Here is a 22581-nt window from a genome sequence, read left to right as displayed (position 1 = left end):
GTCTTACGCAGAGACATAACTTTTGAATAGCGTCTACTTTATAACGTACGATTTTCTCCGCAATGCGCTTGGGATATTATTAAAAGATCGCCAAGCTAAAGCCTAAGGATAAGGAGTAGGGTGGGGCAACACGCAGCACAGAGGAGTTTATGCCGTACTAGGACCAATTATGGGAACCAAAGTTCCTTGTTCTTGTCCGCGAATCTAGAGAGCACCAATGAACACATTTTCGCAAACTTATCCTGTGTGATCCAGTGCTTCAGATTGTGTTTACGGCGAGACAATGATGCGTTGTGTGGGTCAAAATACTGAATTTTTGAAATACTTGAACACTTCAATTGTTTCTGGCAACAGCAAAAGCCAGTAAAATTGCAGTTTGATTTTTTTCTAAAAACAGGAAAATCTAGAAGGCGCGAATAAAGTATATTATAGCAGCCCCGTCAACATATTACAGCTGTAAAATAAACTATTAAAGATTTTGCAGGCTGCATGGAAAAAATTTGAAACTTTCTGTATTTTGGAAGAACATAGAAATCACCATTTGGCTTAAGATTTCGAAATTGGTTAAAAATATGTGAGATACATAATTAGATAACCCTAAGTGCCTAAGAGGCATGTGGTAAAATACAATAAGAAAAAAGTACTTTGTAAACGCATTGTTTTTTTTAAATTTTAGTAGGTGGATCACGTGAACAGTATAGATACCCTATACCCCTAGATTGGTAGGAAAAATGAGCCCGTGAACCTATTCAGCAAACAATTACTGACGTTTTTATTGTATGAAAACAAAGGCAAGCGATTTTCTGCGGCCGGTCCATGATTCATTTTCTTTTTTCTTTTCTTTTGCATTGCTAAAGAAAGTGCATGTCAACCACGTTCCTATGCCCAATGCCTGGATCGTTCACCTGCCACACTTTCAAAACAAACCACACTGCTCTACAGCATGCCTCTTTTCACAATTAAATGCTGGCAATCACACTGTTTTTCTTTCATCTTTGATACAGGCTATGCTATCATTCTTTTTGTTGTCGGTATCCCAGGCCAGCAAGCCTGGGCTGCGTAGCGCAGGCATGATTGCTCAAAGCGGCTTTCCTCGCGTCGGAAAAAACCGGTGCTGACACGAAAACGCAGAAAAAAATTTTTGTGAGCTTCAAAATATCTTTTTTCTATCTCCCTACATCCACAGTGTACACGCAGGGCTATCTTAACATGTAGCGCATATATTTTTACAGTCTACCACCAAAGCAAATTGTTTGACCTTGAATGCGGAGTTTTCGTAAAAAGAAAAGATATTTACAATTTTTCCCATGCGATATACTAAACCGCAAAAAAAGCTTCGTTTTAACGTACGCAGAGCAAGGCAATAGTAGGTCCACACGACTGTACGATATCGGGTGTCCCAGTTAACTTGGGCTAAGTTTAAAAAAAAAACGGAGCTCTAGAGAAATCTTACTGACTGCATAGTAGCTACAGTCGTGTGTACTTTGAGCCAGCACATTTTTCATCACAAAGTATTTTTAATTAATTGATTTTAATTATTGCACTTTTCAATTATTGCTCGAATTACAAACATGCTAATAACAAAGTTGTAGCTAAATTTAAATAACCTCCGAATCAAGTATTCATTTAGTGCTGAAGTATGCCTCGTTGTTTCTTCTAAGGAAGAACGAAAGCCCGCGGAAGGCGCCAAACATGACATAGATGCGCGCTCGCGCGCCGCAACTAACGCGCCTTCGAGCAACCTTTCAAAGATATACGCCTACATTAATTTATCGTCGCATAGTACAAGGTTTCATCATTTTAGCATGGCTCGCGAGGTTTCGCCACTTAGCTAGAGTGGTACGATAAGCTCTAGCATCTGCGGACGCAAGCAGGTTCTGCTCGATGACGATGCCTTTGGAATAGCTTTAGCATTCGCGTATTATGAAACAAAGCTACAAAAGAAATTCAACAAATGTTAGAAAACATTGCGCAATAGAGCACGAAAAAGAAAAAAAAAGGCAGCTCTCGAAACAACAGAAAATAGCTACTCGGGAGTTTAATTCAATAAAAAGTAACCCAAAAGCACGTAAGGCGTCTCAACCGCACACAAAGAAACATGCAGAGGTTGCAACTGTTTCAGACGTTCGCCCTATCTGTCTCTTGAACTCCGGAAAAGAGGCAAAACAAAGCAGTTTTTTACCTATTTCTATCTCTGTCGCAAGATTTTTTTCATGTAAGGCTAGGGTGACATCGTGAAGGTGCGTTAAACAGTCATGTTTTACACCAGTTTTGAGTGGTTCTGTTCCACTGCCGCTTATAGCACGTGCTCAAACAAGTCACCGTCTAAAGCAATGCAGTACTTGTTTCTTTCCAACGCTTGTGCTATTGCATCTTTGACCAACGACGTTAGAATCTCGTGGTAGACTCTGCTGACATTTGCCTTTAGGGCATCTAGTTATACAAGCGATCTACAAGCGATCTTGACATCTAGAACGATCGCTGCTATAAACGCGATCTTTCACGTAGCCTCACAATAAGAAGTCCAGCGGTGTCGTGCACGGCCATATTGTAGGCCAGTGTAGTGGTGCTTGCGGGCAAATCAACTGTCTAGGAAAAAGCTTGTCGAGCCACGCTCGAGACTGACTACTGCTATGCAAAGGAGCACCATCATGTTGAAACCAGATGTTCCGAATGTGCGCTGCAGAACGTTGCAACAGATAGTTCACGGGACTCTCAAGACGTCGTTTACGTGGCATTGCGGCGTTAGTGTGCTTTCAAAAAAGATGGGTCGAATGAAGTTGGCATCAAAAAGACCGCACCACACTTTACTTTAAACGACCACTGGTATTGGTGTTGCGTTTGCGCCAGCCAGTAGGAATTCCTATCGCTCCACTAGTGTGGGTTGTGTCCGTTTATCAAGAAATTAGCCTCCTGCATTCAAAGCACGCGAGGCAGAAAGTCCGGTTCTTGTTCACATTTCGTGAAAATCCAATTGGCAAAGCAAAGTCTGCTTTCAAAATTTCGGTCTTCAAGTTTTTGATGAAGATGCGCATGGTATGGGTGCATACAAATTTTTTTTATGCTCTCCACTGACAATTTTGAGGTTCCGGCATCCGCACTGACGTCGCGCACACTACCGTGAGGGGTAGCAGCAAAGAATGCCAAAATATCAAGTTTCCGCTTTTTGAACTACCGTTGCCACTGTGTCACTTTTTTGTGAAGCTACCCGTCTTGCCAAGGACTTTGTACATTCAAAGTATTGTAGACGGACTAGGGCGTCCTTCACAATGCCACATCCAAAATAACTTAGTTGCCTTCCTCTTGTCGCCGTTCGCGGCGCCCAAAGCAAGGATGATTTTAGCTTTCTGATCAGTCGTGAAGGGCGTGAGTGTCTTTTTCAAGAGCAAGTAACCTGCGTGGTACCGCTGACATATCCCGTTATTAGACAGTTTTGGTTTAGCGTTTGTAGCCAAACGTAAGCGCATTAGGTACGTAAAGAAATAGCGTTGTCATCACTGCGCATGCGTTAACTTGATTGAGATTCTGTGGTTTACGTGCACTGTGATATCGTACGTTATTTGGCAAGTTTAATGTTCTTAATGTTTACGGACGCAAAGAAACAACATGGCGGCACCCATGCATGTCCAACGTGATAGCACGCATGGCTCTCGCTTCAGCGGGAATTCTCGTGATGGCTACGCTCGCAGTCGCTTTTATTGACAGTAAATATTCGAATGAGCTTTGGATTTCTCTGAAATCACGTGAAACGTTAATTATGAGTGCATAGGGCGTCCATTTTCTGAGACCGTTCAGTGATTCCGCGCCCGCAGGCACAACAAGACGCATCCGCATAGAAACAAAAGATGGTGGTTAATGGATTGTCTTGGGTTGGCTACGTTTGGCACGAGGCACCAGACGGCACCCCGCTTTTATAACGTCTTCCTTACGTTTGAGTTCCCGTACGATAAACTAAAAGCCTTGAAGAGACGCTCACCATAACGTCTGGCAAACGTGCTTACGTTTAACGTACGTGAGGCGGCAAATGCTATTCTAAAACTGCCTATTATCTGCACGCTTACACGTCAAGACAATATGATTTACGTAATCATATGCATATGCTGGCTGTACAGATCCGCCAAAACGCATTATATAGACATTGCCTGCGCAACGTTTTTTTTCTATTGCTAAAGGGAGCAAAAGGAACACACGTTCGTTTTGCGCACTTATCTGCAGAACAAGACGAGTGCACAAAATTACAGTCCATGTGCGGCGTGAGGTTTCCCAGATTCTTAGAAAAAAAAACAAGAACACCAGGCACACTTCAGCACGACATAAATGCTTGATTCGGAGGTTATTTAAGGTGATCTACAACTTTGTCATTGACATGTTTGCCATTCAAGCAATGATTGAAAAGTTCACTAATCAAAGCAAATAAATAAATAATACTTCGCGATAAAAAATACTGGATTTAAGTACACATGGCTACGGCTACCATGTAGTCGGTACAATTTCTCTAGAGCTCTTGGGTTTTTTTTTTAATCTTGGTCCAAGTTAACTGGGTCACCTTCCATAAGACATTCGAATTACTTTCCCTGCCGAAATGCGGCAATCAAGAACATTTCTAAGGAGGCTCCAAAAATAGTATAGTTCTCCATATAATGATGCTGAAATCTCAAGATAACATACCTTCCTAGATACTTTCAAAATATATTTACGAACTTGATTGTCATGATGTAATATTACTAATGAACTATCCATTGCGACTTTTGCTGCCACTTGCTCTGTTTTCTTTTCGTGTCACTCTGTCAGACGTTTCAGTATCTTTCTATTCTCCCCAACTTCATTGGTTACACAGTGCAGTGCATTTTAATGGTCTTTTTGTTTTCTTATCATGTATGAAATATTAATTTTTGAGCCCTCCCTTCCTCACAGCCCATAACCGGCTGGTAGAACTGCAAATACAAGTACATAAATGTACATATGACTGTGAATGTGGCAGAAAATTGCGTTTCTCTCATTTATTTGTAAGCAGCGTGCGATTTCTCATGTACGTTAATAAAATTAGATTATCGGCTTTTACGTACCAAAAGCACGAAATCATTGTGAGGCACGCCGTATCGGCAGACTCTGGAAATCTGGACCACCTGCGGTTCTTTAACATGAACCTAAATATAAGTACGTGGATGTTTTCGCATTTTGCTCCCATCAAAATGCGGCGGTCGTGGCCGGGATTGCATCGGGCGACCTCGTGCTTAGTGGCCCAACTCCATAGCCAATCAGCAACCACGGCGGTTTCTGATAAACTTTACAATAACCATAAAATATTTCCTGCCTGATCACTGACCTGAAGCTCTCATCAAGTGGATCCGATATGAAATCTGAAGAATGCAAGTTAACAAAGAATAGAAAAGTGCTCGAAGTAGTAGCGTTTAAATCAGGCAGGATTCTTTTACAATAAGAGAGCCATCTGAATTGTAAAGTGTTTTGAGTTAATTTGTTGAGATATTTTAAATATGATGTGAATTTTGAAGATAATTGTCAAAGGAGTTTCTCTGTTTCATCCGACATCGAATTTGTCCATTTAACAGCTGCCAGGGATTAGTGGACCATGACCTATCTACTGATACAATGAAGATATTTCAGTGCTTTTGGGTCAAACAAGGAGGAGGAATAAACTTTTATTTTCCAAACAGTATCCCGGGGTAAGCCCTGGTTCTACTCTCGGTGGGAGGTCTTCTCATTCCAGCAACCCTCTGGCCTTCGCTGCCTCCTTGGCCCAGGCGGCGAGGCGTCGTTGTTGTTCCAGGTCCTCGGAGACGAGCTTGGCCTCCCACGTTTCTATGAGGTCTTCAATTTGTTGTCTGGCGTTAGAACAGTCTCTCGGTGAAGGCAATGTGTCTTTGTTTAGATGCCATGGACATTCGAGGATAAGGTGCGCTAAGGTGCATGGTACGCCGCACAATGCGCAGTGGTATCCTTGTAGCGTTGGGTAGAGTCTATGCATGAGGATTTCGTGGATGTAAGTATTACTTTCCAGTCTTCTGAGTGTAGTGCTTTCTTCTTTGTTGAGCTTTGGGTGAGGTGGTGGGTACACCCTGCGTTCTAGCCTGTGATGTTGATGGATCCTTGAGTAGGTGATATGTACGGTCTGTGCCTCCGCTGACGCAGACCGGGCGCATCAAGAGTAGGAAGGGTTCGCCCGGCAGGTGTGGCCTCGGGCCGCGGCGTGTGCCGCTTCATTCCCCTCCAGCCCCTTGTGCCCAGGAATCCATTTCACACAGGTGTAGGGGTCGGAGTACTGCGGCGTTTCAACACCTTGAGTGCTTATGCCGACACGCGACCCTTAGCGTAGTTCCTGACAGATGCTTCACAATCGGAGAAGATGACAGCTGCCTCCCTGCACGTGGTAGTTGCTAGGGCGATCGTCGTCTCTTCTGCAGTTTCCGGGTTTTGTGCACCGAGTGTGGCAGACGCTAGCTCTCTGCCCTGAGAGTCTACGACGCTCAGGGCGTAAGCGTTTATTTGCGGGTAGTTCAAATAAGTATTTAAATAAATCTACATGGAAAGCGTATTTCTGTTTTAGACGATCGTAGAAAATGGCCATTTTCTACGATCGTCCATACTACACTACATAAGCTCAGGAAGCATAAGAATTGAAAGATTCCGCCCTCGCAACAAAATGGTGGATGTAGCAACAGTATCAACTACCCATAAGAGAAATATTGCCTAGGTACCTTTGCATCTGTTGACTCAATATAGAGAAACTAATGTCTAATATCTCAGAAAACAGCTCTTCTGGCAAGACACGAAAGGCAGCGAAACCAACGTTGTCTCTTGCATGACGCAATGCTCCCGGGTACCGATAGGTCTAAATCACATCCGATGAAAAAAATCAATTGTTGGCTTTGATGTTGCGAAACTGTACACATCGAAGTGCAGCGCTTGCTCATGATCCCTGTCTATTTCCCACGGACAAACATTCAAAATGCACACGGGATCAGGAACTGCGCCGTCGTGAAGCGCTACTGATTAACTTCGACCACATAGCCTTTTCATTTCATTTCTTCTGAGCTTTATTTTCTAGAAAAAAACACACGTTTCTCGTAGAAATACCTGCTAGAGAAGCTGTGTTTAGACAGCTTGACTGGACCCGGGCAACTGGAAACTCGTAGCATTGGTGGCATTCAGGAAATGAAGCAGATTAATGATGAAACATAACCATTAATAACACCTGCAGGTGACGTGCACATATTCTTGCACTTATACTAAGAAATATACTAACACACGCACATATCATATATACACAAATAAGCTGATTACACTTGAACAGCGCAGATACACCTACCGCAAAAATTAATACATATTCATTTGCAACACTATTATAGGATCCAAATTTAGTTGAGGTTGAACATAAAAGCACTTGTACAGTTTGCATACACTCGACACACGACCACTTTCGCATGTCACCTTCTTCGAAATGCGACGTCCACGGCCGGGCTGGAACCCGTTACCTTGTTGCTAAGCAGAGAGAGAGAGAGATAGCACTTTATTTACACCCGTCAGAGAGTATGGGTGATCGGGTGAGACGCAGCTCTCCCTATCACCGTCTACCTCCCCCCTAGACGTCGGCCGGAATCAGTTGGCTTCCGGCGGCGGCCTGGGCTTGACGGATGGCCTGTTTTTGGGCTTGCTCTTCCTGGCTATGGAGGGAGGATTCCCATGACTCTCTGTTTCCATGTAGGCCGTTTAGTGCTGGGCAAGCCCAAAGCATGTGATTTAGCGTTGCTGTGCCTTCACAGTTTTTACATTTTGGAGAGTGCACCTCAGGATGCCATTTGTGCAGAATATACGGGTTTGGGAAGGTACCTGTCTGCAGTTTTCGCCATATTACCTCTTCCTGCTTTGTGAGAGATCTATGGGGGGGAGGCAGAGTTCTCCTCCCCATTCTGTAGTGTTCTAGAATTTCTCTGTATGTGGTTAACTCTCGCTTTTTGGACAGGAAGTAATCTGCCTGCGCTGGGGCCCGGTGTGTGAGTCCTCGGGCGACCTCATTGGCGATCTCGTTCCCTGTGAGTCCACTATGAGCGGGTGCCCATATTATCCTAATTAGGTCGTTAGGTACGTTCTCCTTGCCTGCTTGCAGAATTTTGCCGGCCTCTTTGGAAACCTTACCTTTGTCATAGGCTTTGATTGCAGTTTTAGAATCGGTGATGACTATTCTAGTTGATGGGTGTGTGATTGCCAGGGCAATCGCCGCCATCTCTGCCTCATCTGGTGAAGAGTGTCGTACGCTACAGCTAGAGACTAGCTCGCCTTTGTCGCTCACTACTACTGCAGCATAATGCCCTTCTGGGTATTCTGCCGCATCGGTGTACACTACCCCTTGTGTTTGGAGGAGGGAGCCTTGGAGTCTTTGGACCCTGCTTCTCCTGCGTTCCTTGTTGTGTATGGGGTGCATGTTTCTTGGGATAGGGGTTATTCTTAACTTGTTAGCAATTTCTTTGGGGATGACGGTTATCATCATTAGCAGAATCACCTACGCTATCCCGTACTTAAAAACAACTAAAGCAGAGAGAGACAAGGTAGACATTCTCATCAGGAAAGGTGTCAAAACAGCACTAGGTTTACCAGCATGCACATCAACCGAGATGATTCTGAACCTAGGAGTGTCGAACACCCTAGAGGAAATGTGCGAGGCGAAACTCACGGCACAATATATCAGACTAACTGGCAGCAAAACGGGCCGATCCATCCTCAGAAACCTGGGCTATCAAAACCCAGAATCACGTGATAGGATAACCGTCATCCCCAAAGAAATTGTTGCTAAGCAGTCTAACGCTACAGCCGCTGAGATACTGCGGCGGGTAAGTCAGATATGATAGTAAGGGTATCTGTTGCCGTGATACCCTTCGGAATACACAATGAGTGCAGCGCCAACAGCCTCGCCTCAATCGATTCATTTTCCCTGATATTCCGAAACAATAACGGCAGCGTCTTGTAAGTGAATTTCTTGAATGTATAACTTCAATGTTATTTCTTTTGTAACTAATTGACTTCAAAATTTAAAAGGAATTATAATGAAACTTGGTTCCCACCAAAGCCCTCACATTGGCCAAAAGACACTGCAAGGAAGTAGTACCGATGTTGGATAAATATGATTTTACTAGTTCAATGACGCCCATATGTTCGGGAAATGTGTACTAATTCAGTTTTTATCAACATGGCCATTGTAAACAACGCAAGAAAGCTGAAAATTCCCCCTCACCTCTAGCACAACCTTTCCCATGTGCTTTCCTGCGGCCATGAACCTGAAGGCCTCGTCGGCTTGGTCGCTCTTGAATTGAACGGCATTCAGCGGTCGCACAATGCCCGATGCAATACCATCGCGGAGGAGTTTCATAACCTGACGCCTCTTTTGGACGACGAAGCGGTTGTCTCCAAGCAGAGACTCCAGCGTTACACCGAGGAATGTGACACTCTTGAGGAACACAGACATGCCCAGAGGCGAGTCCTTGGATAAGTCAAACTTTCCAATCTCCAGGAAGCGCCCGTGTTCCGCTAGACAGCGTACACTGGCTTGGAGCTTCGCTTCGGACAGCGAATTCAGCACGAGGTCCACACCTGTATGGGTGGATGAAACGGGCTGATAAATCCTAGCTCTATGTTCCTAGTTTCGTATGCAGGTAATCGGAGACCAACTACCAATTCAGGCAATCGTAGAACAACTGCATGTTTGGCTGACAAACCAAACTAAGCCATACAATGAAATACGTAGACTTGTAAATGCCTTTAAATAAATATTGCCTTTGTGGGTTAAAATGTTTATGTAGTGTTGCGTTTAATCCTAATTTTTATTCCCAACTATTGTTTCGAAGGGTAATTCTGTGTTGATTTTCAGCAGGGTCATTTATTGCTTCTCGTAACACTTCAAAGAAATTAAATGCTGAATATAAGCATAAACAATTTGCTTACCAACATTTTACCCATAGAAAGAAATATTCTTTTTTTATCGCTCACAAAGAAATGAACAGTCATGGCATACGTAGACATGGGCGCACTTCCATTCATAGCCACAAATGTGCCCTATAAGTTACATAAATAACTGACATTTGTGAGTGCTGCTAACGTCATTTGACTAAGCGAACGTTGAGAGGCAAGCTGGTCGCGCACCGGAAAAATTAAATAGCTACAAAGGTAGCCACAGCTTTGAATGAAGCTGTTTTCCAATCGTAGAAAAGTGAATTCACTCTCGAATAGCGTTTCCGCTTACTTATTTTTGCATTGAGTATTACGTTTCATGTTGCTATTTAGTAGGGATACCGGGGACATTGCCCCCTTAAGATTCCCCTCGCGTCTTCCCAATTACATGGATCAATGCGGTGCCCCTTATGCCATACACTATGGTGGATGGTACAGCATAATTTGACAGGGAAGTATAGTACACGTTACGAGACCCATCCTAAGCCTGTGCTTTTTGACAAATAGGCAGCACAGTATTATCAAAATGGACAGGAGACGTTAGACACAGCTTAATTCAAACATACTTTAACTGAGATCGTTCTTGCTATAAGGCAGTCATTTTACAATTACTGATACTTTAGAAGTTTTCCACGTCATGGTATATCCTCTAATACAATTAATCAGTGCATTTTATTGTAATGCACTTTGTAATTGTGAGTCATGCTTTAGACTTGGCAGCATTAGGCAGCAAATATCTGTCCGTTGCCTGTGCGCGTTGGACTTAGGTTCGAAAAATTATTATAAAAAGATGAGAAGCTCTTGCCACAATTTGTGAAACTCATTTACTGTTCATTTCGTTATGCCGTGTGGTAGCCTGTAGCCCTTACCTCGGCCATCAGTTTCTCGGAGGACGTGTTCTTCAAAGGAAAGGTCGCGCGAGTTTGCGATGTGTCTGTCTTCGAGCTGTGGGAAGCGGTGCTTGAGGAAATCTCGCTTTTCTTGGGAACCTGTAGAGACAGGAACTGCTCACTAACTGGCGAGAACAGAGGTTGTGCGCAGTGAGCGTAAAAATAAAACTAACAAGGTAAATTTCAGAGGCAATAGAAGTAGACCAGAGGATGGACAGGTGTATAACCTGCACGTTAGTTGCCTTTCCAGAAAAGAACCGCGCGGCTAGCTGGGAATTTTATTCCATCTTGAAGAATATACGGTGATGGTCGTCTTCGCCTATTTGCTGGTTTGCTTTATTGTCGTGCAGAGGTAATACCACTTGCGCCTAAATGCTTTTATTTACTGCCCGTACTTGAGTAATAGAGTAACAGTTGCAGCCAGCTCCTCTGGCGCATTGAATTATGACGTTTATGTACCAAAACCACGATTATGAGTAAGATCTGATTATGGAGGCCGGTGTAGCGGAGGACTGCGGAATAACTCGGACCGCCTAGGATTCTAGCCCTTAACGCGCGTGTGCGTCCTCAACATATGAATAAAGGAACCACCCATCACTGCATGCTAAGCGGCAAGTCAGAAATTAAAAATTATTTACTGCATTTATAAACCCAGAGGTGACTCAGCCAGCAAATATGTACAATAACAATACAAATACCGTAGTAAAATGCACCGATAGGAACAGTGACGACTCGATAAGGTGGTTTATGTTAGGTGTGAAGCTACTGCAATGCAAAATAAATTTCTAGTATGGAAATATTGTACGTTTCAGCGCAATAATAGCCCTGGCAGTGCCACAACATCAACCTAAGCACTATTCCGTCTCTGATACTGTGAAAATATCAGCGTTATATTTGACTGGTCACGTTACACTACAAATGCACCTCGCTAATATCCAGCTAGAGCCCAAAGCGCCGGGAGGTTTTCACCCAATCTTGATGGTAGCAAGGCCGAGAACTGAGTCCCGCTAATATAGTGGTGAAACTTCCGTTGTAGGCGCCACGTGTTTTGCGTCTGATGTGTTTTATACCGAAGCTGCTTGCTGCTAGCGTTCCTTGCCTTTTTCTCTTGATCCAACAAAGAAAATATGTGGCGGTAAAACTATCATCATCAGAAATGGCTCGTGCCACTTCTGGCGCGTTTGTCGTGTCGTCGTCCTCACCTCAGACAGAGAGCTCCAATGCCGCTCAGCATGCTAGCGTTCCCATACTGCCCCTCTCTTTGCGAAGGCATAACGGTGCGGGCGCACTGCCAGTAGTACGGTGATTTTCGTCTCAAATTCGTTGGCTCAATATATCGCGAAACGAAAACACGAGTGTATATAACGAATGTATACCATGAATGAACGCGAATTTTTGAAAATAATTGTGTGTGCGTACCTTTCGTAACTATGCCCACCGATCAAGAGAATAACTGTGTTCGTACCTTCGTTAAAAAGGCTGTATCGCCTCTTTCTAGTGTGCTACACAGCTTGGCTGGTCATCCGTCCTTACAGAGTAGAATGGCTCATGAGTTGTGTGCAAATAAGAAGCCTTGTGCTAGCTTCTTCCCACATCGTAAATATCGGCCGGTAAACGTCAAGTAGACACGCCTCCCACTGGCTCGATCGAAATTAAAGCGGCGTCTGCGTCGCTGCAATCCGAGTCAGAGCACCATTGTAACCAGTCGCATATATCATTATTATATTCTACGCGTCGCATACCGCTGAAGGACGGCTGGGCCATATGACTTGTGATGTGCCAGTAACGATGAGTGCGTTTTGAGTGTTCCGTAAGTAGATACACCGCTACTCAAGCTGCACGACGGGCTGATTTGCGCTGAAATTGTGGGCTGTGGCAGAACATAACAGGTCATTTACTTCAACTGTTACCACTGCTTCGGGTAACATCGTTTTGTTCTGTGTGCGGTAAATCTAAAGTGCGAGTCCCCTGCTCATCTACGGCGGAGGAAGCAGTGAACTCCAGCAAACGTTGTAATAACCTCAGTCCACTGCGGAACGCAAAATCTGTGAGAACTAAGGCGCCAACGAGCCTGCAGTTTATCAGGAGTAGCCGCGTATACCTGCCGTGGCTATTTAGTTTACATTTCTAGCTGAAGCGCAAAACGGCTGCGGTATTGACTCCATTAGTTCGCTTCTACACCCATACGACCACTGCGTCTTATGTGTCCAGCTTACACCAGAGTTAGGCACTTACCGACGGTAGTGAAGACGGTACACCCCATTGCCAATGCAATAGAGATAGCTGCTTGCCCGACACCACCACTTCCAGAGTGAACGAGCAGCGATTCTCCTGGAAGCATATTTCCGCGCACAAGCAGAGCGAGGTAGGCAGTCATGTACACTACAGGGATAGTTGAGGCCTCCTCGAGGGTCCAGGCTTCAGGTACCTCCAAAAGGCATTCTATATTTGCCGACACAACTGTGGACATGCCCTGGCTTTCCACAAAGCCCATGACTCGACGACCTTGGGGGTCACGTCCTGAGAACTCTACACCCAGAAGACACTCGTAGTCGGCTTGGTTACCTGTGGATAAAGAGTACAAAACAATGCCGTATTGTTCGATTATAGACAGTAAACAGTAAACGCACATGGGGAACGATCGCGCGTCTTCGCATTACGCGTCCGATGCGCAAAGCGAAGACGTGGGATCGTTCCCCCACTTGCGGCAAGTTTTTTTAATCCACATTCATTGCCAATAATTTATTATTTCTTTAATTCAGTCAGTAAGTACAAGTTATTTCCCTGTGTTGCCCTTGGTGTCGTTGTTTGTTGGCTCGTTATGATATCATTAATAAATATCGGGCCCCTCGGCTAGCCCCCTTTCTTCTCCTTCATTGCATAACGAGGTTCTTGAATCCAGCAACCTTCCTGCCTCCAGGTAGCAGGTGTGGGTTTACTGACCGGTTGCCTTCACTCAGAAAGATCACTTACTCGTGACGCCTGCGGCAGAAAGGATGTTCCACATCCGCCGCCAAGGTCTGTGAGTTGTAGCGCTTTGTTTTCTTTGGGTTCTGTGAGTTACGGCGCTTTATTTGTTTTGACTTTGTTTTGAAAGTGTTAGTTGAAGGAGTACGAAGGACGCTTCACGATATTTATCCTCAAATACCTGCGTTGTCTTTGCCCTTACTGCTAATTAGACGTGCAGACTAAATTTGCTGACAAACCAGAGTCAGCACGGAGGCCCAGGCGCGTTCCTCGTTCGCTTGCTTGTTGGCTTCAGACAAAGACCGCAAATTTCACGAGCCGGCCAGTTACGCTTGCACGTAAAAGTTCGGCACTTGTTACATTCTTGTAAAGCAAGAAGGCGAAAGCGTGCTGAAAATTTCGTAATACATGGAGTCATACAACCTGGGTCAGACTTCTTTGTCAGACATATTGTTTATACACTAAGCTATACATGAGAGGCTAGACTTCTTGCAAGAAGTAACGAGCCGCAATGTGAAGTACAAGTGCGGAACTAAGGCGACCTCCTCACTATGGCCCAGCGGCAGGCGCTTCTTCCGCAGTCGCGTACGTCCGCGGCCGTCCTCGCGAGCCGCAAGAGCGTGCTCGCTCCTCCATCGCTGAACGCCGACAACCTCCGCCGCCTCTTCGACTGTCACGCCATGCGCAGAGCGCGCGCGCCCGCTTTTCTGAGCAACAATAGCTGGGGCGACAGCAATTACTAAACTTAAAATTGGGCGAACACCGCAGACTGCTTACGTGTGGGAATGTAAAAGCATTATACCATTTATTGACTACGGAACGTCATCAACGCGTTCATTTTATATACTCATGCCGTGGCGCCACTGCGACCACACTGCCACGTGCACCGCCCAATAACGGATGCACTAGTCAACAAGATGACTGGGATGTGACGTGTGCAATCAGGCACTCACTGGGCACACCTTTTAGTAATCCATAACCGTGGAGCAGCCGTGGCTTCTCGACGGAGGTTTGAGTTTGTCGCAGGGCCACATTCTCCAGGTGTATCAGACCGGTATTTGCGGAGTGTTTCTCAAGGTAGACTGGGGAGAGCATTGCCCAGTTTAGTAGTCGCGTCGGAAAGTATGCCACGAGGACTCGTTGGATACCTAAAAGATGTCTACCTGTCGTGTACTTTCCTGCACGCTCGTTTTTCAAAAATATCTATGTGATATGGCCTTACCCTTTCCTCTGTATAGATCCCTTCTGTGCTAAATCATGCGCAAATGTTCTTCATCGTACCACGAGGCATAACACCTTTTTTCTTCAAATTGCGTAGAAATACGTTAGATGCGAATACTTATATGGAGGAAATGTAATTGTTTGCACCTTCGCGGACTCACGGTTTCATTTGTCGGAAGCCAGAAACGATCGAACATACATTTCCAGATTGTCGCGAAGCATTTATCTCCTGGGATTTCCCACAACGTACCCTCAAGAAAGACCTACCTTTGGACGCTTTCGACGTAAAATTTTTGCGAATTAAAAATTAGGATGGTATTCTATTTGACCTCATTATGCTCTAGGGAACCCGTAGCATTCTGCGATCTAGGATGGCAGTTCGGAAGACTGACTTAGACGTGAAGCAGATAAGGCTGTATTTCAAGGAAAGCATCGATAGCTGTGTATGAATTTCAAACTTGATAGCCTAGATGGGCTTCCTAAGGTTGAAGCATTCTTAAACATGCACGAATATTAACGGCGTCGCGCGATAAGGCCATCTCCTCGAGACTGGTTCCACAAATGTTTGTTATTTTGTGCTTGTGCTGTTAAATGTGGCAATAAAGAAAAACAAAATCAGCTGTGGCTTCAGCGAAGCGTGCTCGTCTTCAACCCGAGAGGCCCGGGTTCCATTACCACGCAGACCGAAATGTACCAAATTTTCTTTTCAAAGCCACTTATTTACTTTGTTTACAGGAACCTCCTTGAAAAATGGGACCTCAATACGCGCGTTTTTTACGTGTTTTTGCTCTTTACGGCGTCGGCCATTCTTCGTCACGGCGCAGTTTCGCGAAGCTCACCGCCAATATAGCCACCGTAAAACTTTCGCCCTAATAAAGGAGCTCAGAGTGTGTAGTGACGCTTGCCATGTGTATCAGAACAGGCGCTAACCGAGTACACAAATGCTTTCTTCTTTGACACTCTAGCGCAGGCTAATTATGTGAACGTCAAGCTCATTTATGAAAGACATAACACGCTTCCTATGATTGAAAAGAAAGTTGACTTTCCAGGTTTTGCCAGAGGCAGGTCCTACTGAAGGCCCACAATGAATATTTCCATAGCTTTCAATATCTCGATTTGCAAGTTTATGCAGTACTTGTTTCTCGATTATGTTTGCCGGATTATAAACGGTATTCTAAAAGGATTACTGATTTGTTTAAACATAAAACACTATAGACTATTATGCTATAATATTATTGTTGCTAACTTTGAACTTAAAGAAGAATAAATACAAAGGGGTGCATGTCATTACCAAAATTTTGGGCAAATACCGCGGTTTGAACCTTAATGATACTACCATTCAATTGTACTATCGTGAGCAATGTGAGCGGGAACGCGCGAACGCGTTGCAAGTAGCCTCGAGACCAAGTTAGCGAGATACGCGTATAGCATTGCCGAAAAAATTCGAGGACGCTTAAGCTTCGCGTTTAAGAGTGGAACGCGATAGCGGTATTGCACCCCGTTCGCACCGCCCACTCATTCGCTCGGCATGCTCTTGAGTCACACAATGACGAAACGCGCGCATTGAGCAAGCGGAACAAACCAAAGAACTTGGTGTCTCGGAGGGAGAAACGATCTACGCGAGCCATACGTCGTAATCGGCACGGACAGCCGGGCCACGACGCGCCATGAAGGCGGACGCGATCATGTGGCTGACGCCTCGATGGGATAGTTGTCTGTCTCGCTTGGGAACACCACGCAGATTCATGGCTCCTCGCCCGCAGCTGGCACATATCGCAGGGGACGCTTTCCCACTGGACGCGCTATGGCGCAGCGACGCATCAGAGGAGTCCCGCATCGAACGCTGCACCTAGGAATCGCGCTCTGAACGGAAAGAGAAACCGTGTCGCGCGGGTGAGTGGCGCGCCACCTGTCAGGGCAGCGCCGTACATTGCGACGAGGGGGACTTCTGTGTTTGCCGCAAGATGGCTCTGCGTGTGTGCAGAGCACAGAAGAAATGTAGCGGAAACGCGTGCTTCGCTACTCGTGTAACTGCGACGTCTGTAATTTACATGCTCATAATTACCGATATACACCGCAGTATAACTTTCTACGGCCCGTTTCTAAGGTAACACCGCATTCACTAGATACGCTTTTGTCCTACTTTGAACCATCGAACTCGTGGCTGGGTGGAGGATGAAGAAGACGGCGTTCCCAACGGTCGCTTTTTTCATGTTCTCCGCTCCAAAGGATTTATCGGCCCCTGGCCGAGGTGCTGCTCAGGCTTCAGCCAGCAGCAATGACTACCGTGTTGTGATACCTCTTCTTCCTACCGGTAAGCTGGTTGTGAACTCCGTTTTCCTGCATGCTGACTTAAGTGGTCGACCGTACAGAGCCCAAGACTTCAGAGACACCCTTCGGAACGTTATTGACCTGAAGGAAATAAGTTCCATCGGTCAATTTCAGATGTCGCACGTGTGGATGGTGACATGCAAATCATCAATTACAAAATCGAAGCTAGTCACGTGCGGAGAATTATCCGTAAAAGGTAGACGCTGCCTCGTTATTGACCCGGAGCCCGCGGAATTAAAAATGAAGCTTTTGCGGCTTCCTGAGCGTTTGGAAGACGATTACATTCGAGATGCGCCCCAGGCTTACGGGAAAGTGAAGTCCATATCAGCAGAAAGCTGGAGAGTATCGGAAATGGAGCAAAGGCGTACCCTCAATCGTGACGTTGTTTTGACTCTTGCTGATGGAGTCGGCGTGGGCGACGTTCCGCATCTGCTACACGTTTGTGGAGTGCAGAGCCTTGTATTGATTCCAGGCCGGCCCCCGCTTTGTCTCCGCTTTAACAAGGTTGGGCACATTCGTCGAAACTGCAGAACCCCACGTTGTGAAGCCTGCCGACGCTTTGGCCACACAGATGAAGAATGTGTTGTGACATACGCTGACCAGTTAAGACACAGGACAAGGCCTCCGGAAGAAAGCTTGCAGGAACACATAATGGATGTTACTGAGGTTCTCGATGCAGCGAGAGACGTTCCCTCTTCCGCGGATACCAGCTGTGCCAGTAAGGCCCCTCTCCATGTTAAAGAAAATGACATCGCAGAACTACCCGTGGAAAAGGAAAGTAGTGAAGAGAAAGAAGCGCCCGCTACCATGCCGCCAGTTGCCGCGCAGCCAGCGAATGAGACAGCCGCTGATAACTCATCTGCTACACCGAAGCATCTCCACACGTGCGCTATGCTGGCAGAGGACAAACGAAGTAGAGCGGATACGTCAATTCCGAAGCGCCGTGCGACTAACAGATCAGAATCAAGCACGGACAGCGAGACGGCCAGTACCACAAGAAAAGCACGTCGCCGCAAAACATCGACACATTCAGGAAAGTGCCGGCGATCACGGCCCAGGAGGCCTAGTGAGAGTTCGGAGGGAGCCTCACCGTTACCCTCTAGGACCGACCGCATAGATAATTAAGTCTAAATAGTGGGTAGTCACCATGGCCCTGTCCCAGCAACTTCTCTTCGCAACTTTGAACGTGCGAGGCCTTAGGTCTTTGCAGAAACAGGCGCAGCTTCGCCAGCTTTTGTCTAGGAAGCGCCTCGACTTCGTCGCCGTGCAGGAGACGAAGATTGAGAGTGATGACGAGACAGAAAGGGCTTTGCGACCTCTTCTGTCTGAGTATAATGTTTGCGTTTCGCACGCTCTTGGTTTATCCGCGAGCTATTTCTTGTTTCTGAACAAGAGCCTATTTTGTTCAGCACTTAGTTACCATGTAGACACTGAAGGTCGATATATATGTTGTGATTTTGCGTTGCAGGGTGTGCCATGACGATTAGTCAACGTCTATGCATTTAATGACGCTGCAAAACGAATTGTCTTATTTGATACTGTGAGTAGTCTAATGGACTGTGATCGTTGCATTGTGTTAATGGGAGATTTCAATTGTGTATGTTATCCGTGCGATCGAAGCGGCATTAACACTCAGCGGGACAGGAGTGGTGAAGTTTTATCTAACCTAATAGAAAATGCAGGGCTCATTGATATAGGAGTGTCGGGACAGGGAGCTCGCTTTTATACACGAATTCAAGTTCGCTCTCATGCACGCATTGATCGGATTTATGTTTCTTCATCCCTCCTCTCCCGGGAACTGTCCTGCACTACTATCCCAGTTTCGTTCTCTGATCATTGCATGGTTATCGCAAAGATTGGTGAGAAATCTGTAACCAATTGCCGACCACAGCGGGCACTCTGGAAGCTTAACTCTGAGCTCCTAAATGATCAGGAATTTATTAATCGCATGCGCATGACCCTAAAAAATTCTCTTTCTACTGACTTGTCGTTCTTTGCAGCTTGGGAACTCTATGAACAAGAGGTTCGTACAGTGGCTATAGAAATTGGATCACTGAGAGCATTCTATAGAAAGAGTGAAGAAGCAATACTTCTTAAGAGCCTACACAACCTTTATCAGAGGGAATGCGAAATGCCAGGCACTTACATTGTTGACATAGAAAATATTAAATGTGAGTTGCAAAAGTATGATGCACTGCGTTACAGAGGTTACTTCTGGAGCATGCCAATGTTGGCTCCGTTGTGCTTAAAGGCGTTAAGCTTTGCTATACGAGTTGCACTACTCGTTTAGTTATTAATGGCCAACACTCTAAACCCGTTTCCACATGCTCTTCGGTAAAAGAAGGATGCCCTATGTCCTCATTACTATTCGCCCTTTATCTGGAACCGCAATGCTTAAGCGTAATTCAGTCGAGTTACATCCATGGCTTCAATATACTGGGTAATGAACTAAAGTCTTAGCTTATGCAGATGATTTAGCGTTCTTCTGCACGGATAAGTCCAGTGTTGAAAAGGTAGTATCAACAATAGAGGAATTTGGCAGCGTATCAGGAGCACGAATGAACTCCGCAAAAAGCTTAGGCTTATGGTTTGGCTCATGGTGCTATACACCAGAACAGTTTGCAGGCGTTAATAATTGGACCAGTGTCCCGCCAAAGTTTCTCGGCGTGCCGCTAGACGCATATAAATTAAGCGCAGACTATTGGAAAGAACAAGTTTCGGCCCTGCGAAGTTACGCCCAGACATTCGTTCCGCACCGACTTTCTATTTTTGTGAAAGCCGAGGCCTGCGATAAGTTCTTGGCAACAAAAATTTACTATGTATTGCAAGTTATACACTGTGCCAGGCTCTACATCCAACGCTTTCACCGAATCTTTGCAACCTTCGTATGGTCTTGAGGCGAGACAATATTTTCAGGCCCGTTAGTGAAAGTGGGCTGGGTTTAGTACATCTTTATGTGCGGCAAATAGTGTCTCGTTTCTTCTTTTTTTGCGATACATCGCATCCTATACTTCGGTCATTCATGCAAGTCACACTTGTTAATGCGTTACCCGACTTAATCGTTTCTCCGAATTTTTCTTCGCGTTTATGCTTGTGGGGATTCATGCAATAAGTTTACTTGGCGATTCGTTTCCTGACAGTTTGGTTTTCCACAGAATACTTGTACTCTGTGTCGCGTAAAACATTATACAAAGATCTATTGTCCATGCTTTTTCCGCCTCCATTTTACCGATCACTATATATTCAATGGCCAGGTCACGATGTTCTAAAGCGAGTTTGTAAAATGTATATATCCCCTTGCCGCAAAACATTCTTTTATAAACTTCATAGTGAAGCCATATCGGTTAAAATATGGCTACAGAAGAAGGGTATCTTTGTCTCTTCTGTTAACTGTCGCCTTTGTGACGTGCCAGAGACGATTGAACATTGTTTTATTAGCTGCGCCGACGCCATACTATTTTGGGATGTCCTCCAACGGACTTTAAGAAAGACTTTGACATAAACGCTCATACTGTGCGATACCTGATGCCTACCGCTGATAATAGTGCACCTTTCGATATGTTTTTTCTCATCGGAATGCACAGTTTGTGGAAACCGCGAATGATGGACCGAAACGCCGAAACAGTTGTACCTACAAGGGTGAATTCCATCCAAATGACCCTACACCTAAAGCAGGTTTATGATGGACTTGATACCCAGCCGGACTGGTACCCCATTTTGATGAGGTGCCTATGCTTACCACGCTTCTAAAGTGAAACCACATTTCTACCCACAGTATGAACGATGCCTTTTCTCTGAGTGACTATCACTGTGCTCTCCATTCTCTGACTATGCACAACTGGTGAATATCGGGTTGTTGCTACTGTAATAAATACCATGAAAGAAAGAAAAAAAAAGAACTCGTGGCTGAGTGGAAGCGTCTCCGTCTCACACTCCGGACACCCTGGTTCGATTCCCACCCAGCCCATCTTGCAAGTTGTTTTTTTATTTACGAAGTGCCTTCTGGGATTTACCGCTCACGGCCAACCCTGCCGACGCCGACGACACCAGCTTTTCTACGACACGAGCACCTTAACGCTATCGCGTTAAAACAGAGAGGAAAGGGGGGCGCTGTTCCGCTAACGTTTTGCACTCCCGCCTCCCTAGCGTTGCTACGAAACGGCAGCCGATTGCGTTTCACCGACCGCTAGCGATCATAAGGGGGTTATAGCATGCAGGGCGTGGGTGCGTGTTGCTTATAGCTCTGCACAAAATACCTCACCCTCTCTTACTCTCCATGACGCGCACGGAACGTCTGGCAGTGATATTGGCTTGATACTGCAGCGCCTTCAATAGCGCTCGCGCGCGGGAAAAAGCTATACCTTGATTTGGGCGAGTTGGTTCATCTTGACAGTTTCCTAAAAAAGCTCTAAAGACGAAGCTCACAGCGAAGGAACACACACGACAGGACTGGCGCCAGTCCTGTCGTATGTGTTCGTTCGACGTCTTCGTCTTTAGCGCTCTTTAATGAAAACGATCAAGCTATACCTATTTGCTGTATCCTGGTTCTCGTGAATGGAGAGAAGTTGCAGGCAGCAGTCGCTTGAAAAAGATTTTATTGAGCGCTTGCGACATGGTAACAATTCTTGAATGCACATAAAAATGTACCCCATTATATGTGCATTAGCTTTCCTTGCGCGTTCGTTGGGCTAAAAACGGGTGATGGCTCCGCCGGCTTGAATGAAGGCATCCATTCTTTCTCGCAGAGACCCGTAGAGAGCCTCGACGAAGGCTGTGTCCCGTTGAAGACGTTTCCACTCGTCTTGTACAGCTTCCCACAGTTCATCAGCGGTCACCAACTCCAAGGAGAGTGTGGAAAAGTTAGCCTTTATACGTGGCTAAACATACTGTATTGTGTTCATGTCCGCACCCTTCGCGCACCACTCAAGGCGCATTACCCCCTCGTTCCTCTAGAATACGTGTCACGAGCTTTGATGTATGCATAGGAGACAAATCCTCTTGGAATAAACAGTACGCATCCGGGTTCGGACCCTTCAATGCATATGGGATCATCTCGTGTTCCAGCAATGTGCGATGCGCGGCACTCGCAAACTTCCCAGAGATTCTTGCAAGGGAACTTATACCGTCACGCGAAATAGCCGCCTACATGTTTACTGACGTGCGTCCGCTTGCGGCCACCACCTTTGTGTTCTGCACACCAGAAGTGTGTGTT

At 45.6% G+C, this 22581-nt stretch overlaps 1 protein-coding gene across 1 annotated transcript in view; it reads right to left on the bottom strand.

Annotated features, from left to right (window-relative positions):
• The window catches only part of LOC142576586 (fatty acid synthase-like), a 285463-nt gene that overhangs the window by 82986 nt on the left and 179896 nt on the right, over nucleotides 1-22581 (bottom strand). Inside the window, exons 18-20 of the mRNA XM_075686771.1 lie at nucleotides 13086-13415; nucleotides 10830-10949; nucleotides 9248-9603 (exon numbers count right to left, since the gene is read on the bottom strand). Coding sequence (XP_075542886.1) covers nucleotides 9248-9603; nucleotides 10830-10949; nucleotides 13086-13415 — 806 coding nt within the window. The remainder of the gene's footprint in view (nucleotides 1-9247; nucleotides 9604-10829; nucleotides 10950-13085; nucleotides 13416-22581) is intronic.

This window comes from Dermacentor variabilis, chromosome 3, assembly GCF_050947875.1.
Source record: "Dermacentor variabilis isolate Ectoservices chromosome 3, ASM5094787v1, whole genome shotgun sequence".
NCBI classification, from domain to species: domain Eukaryota; kingdom Metazoa; phylum Arthropoda; class Arachnida; order Ixodida; family Ixodidae; genus Dermacentor; species Dermacentor variabilis.
This window is presented reverse-complemented; position numbering and strand designations above follow the sequence as displayed.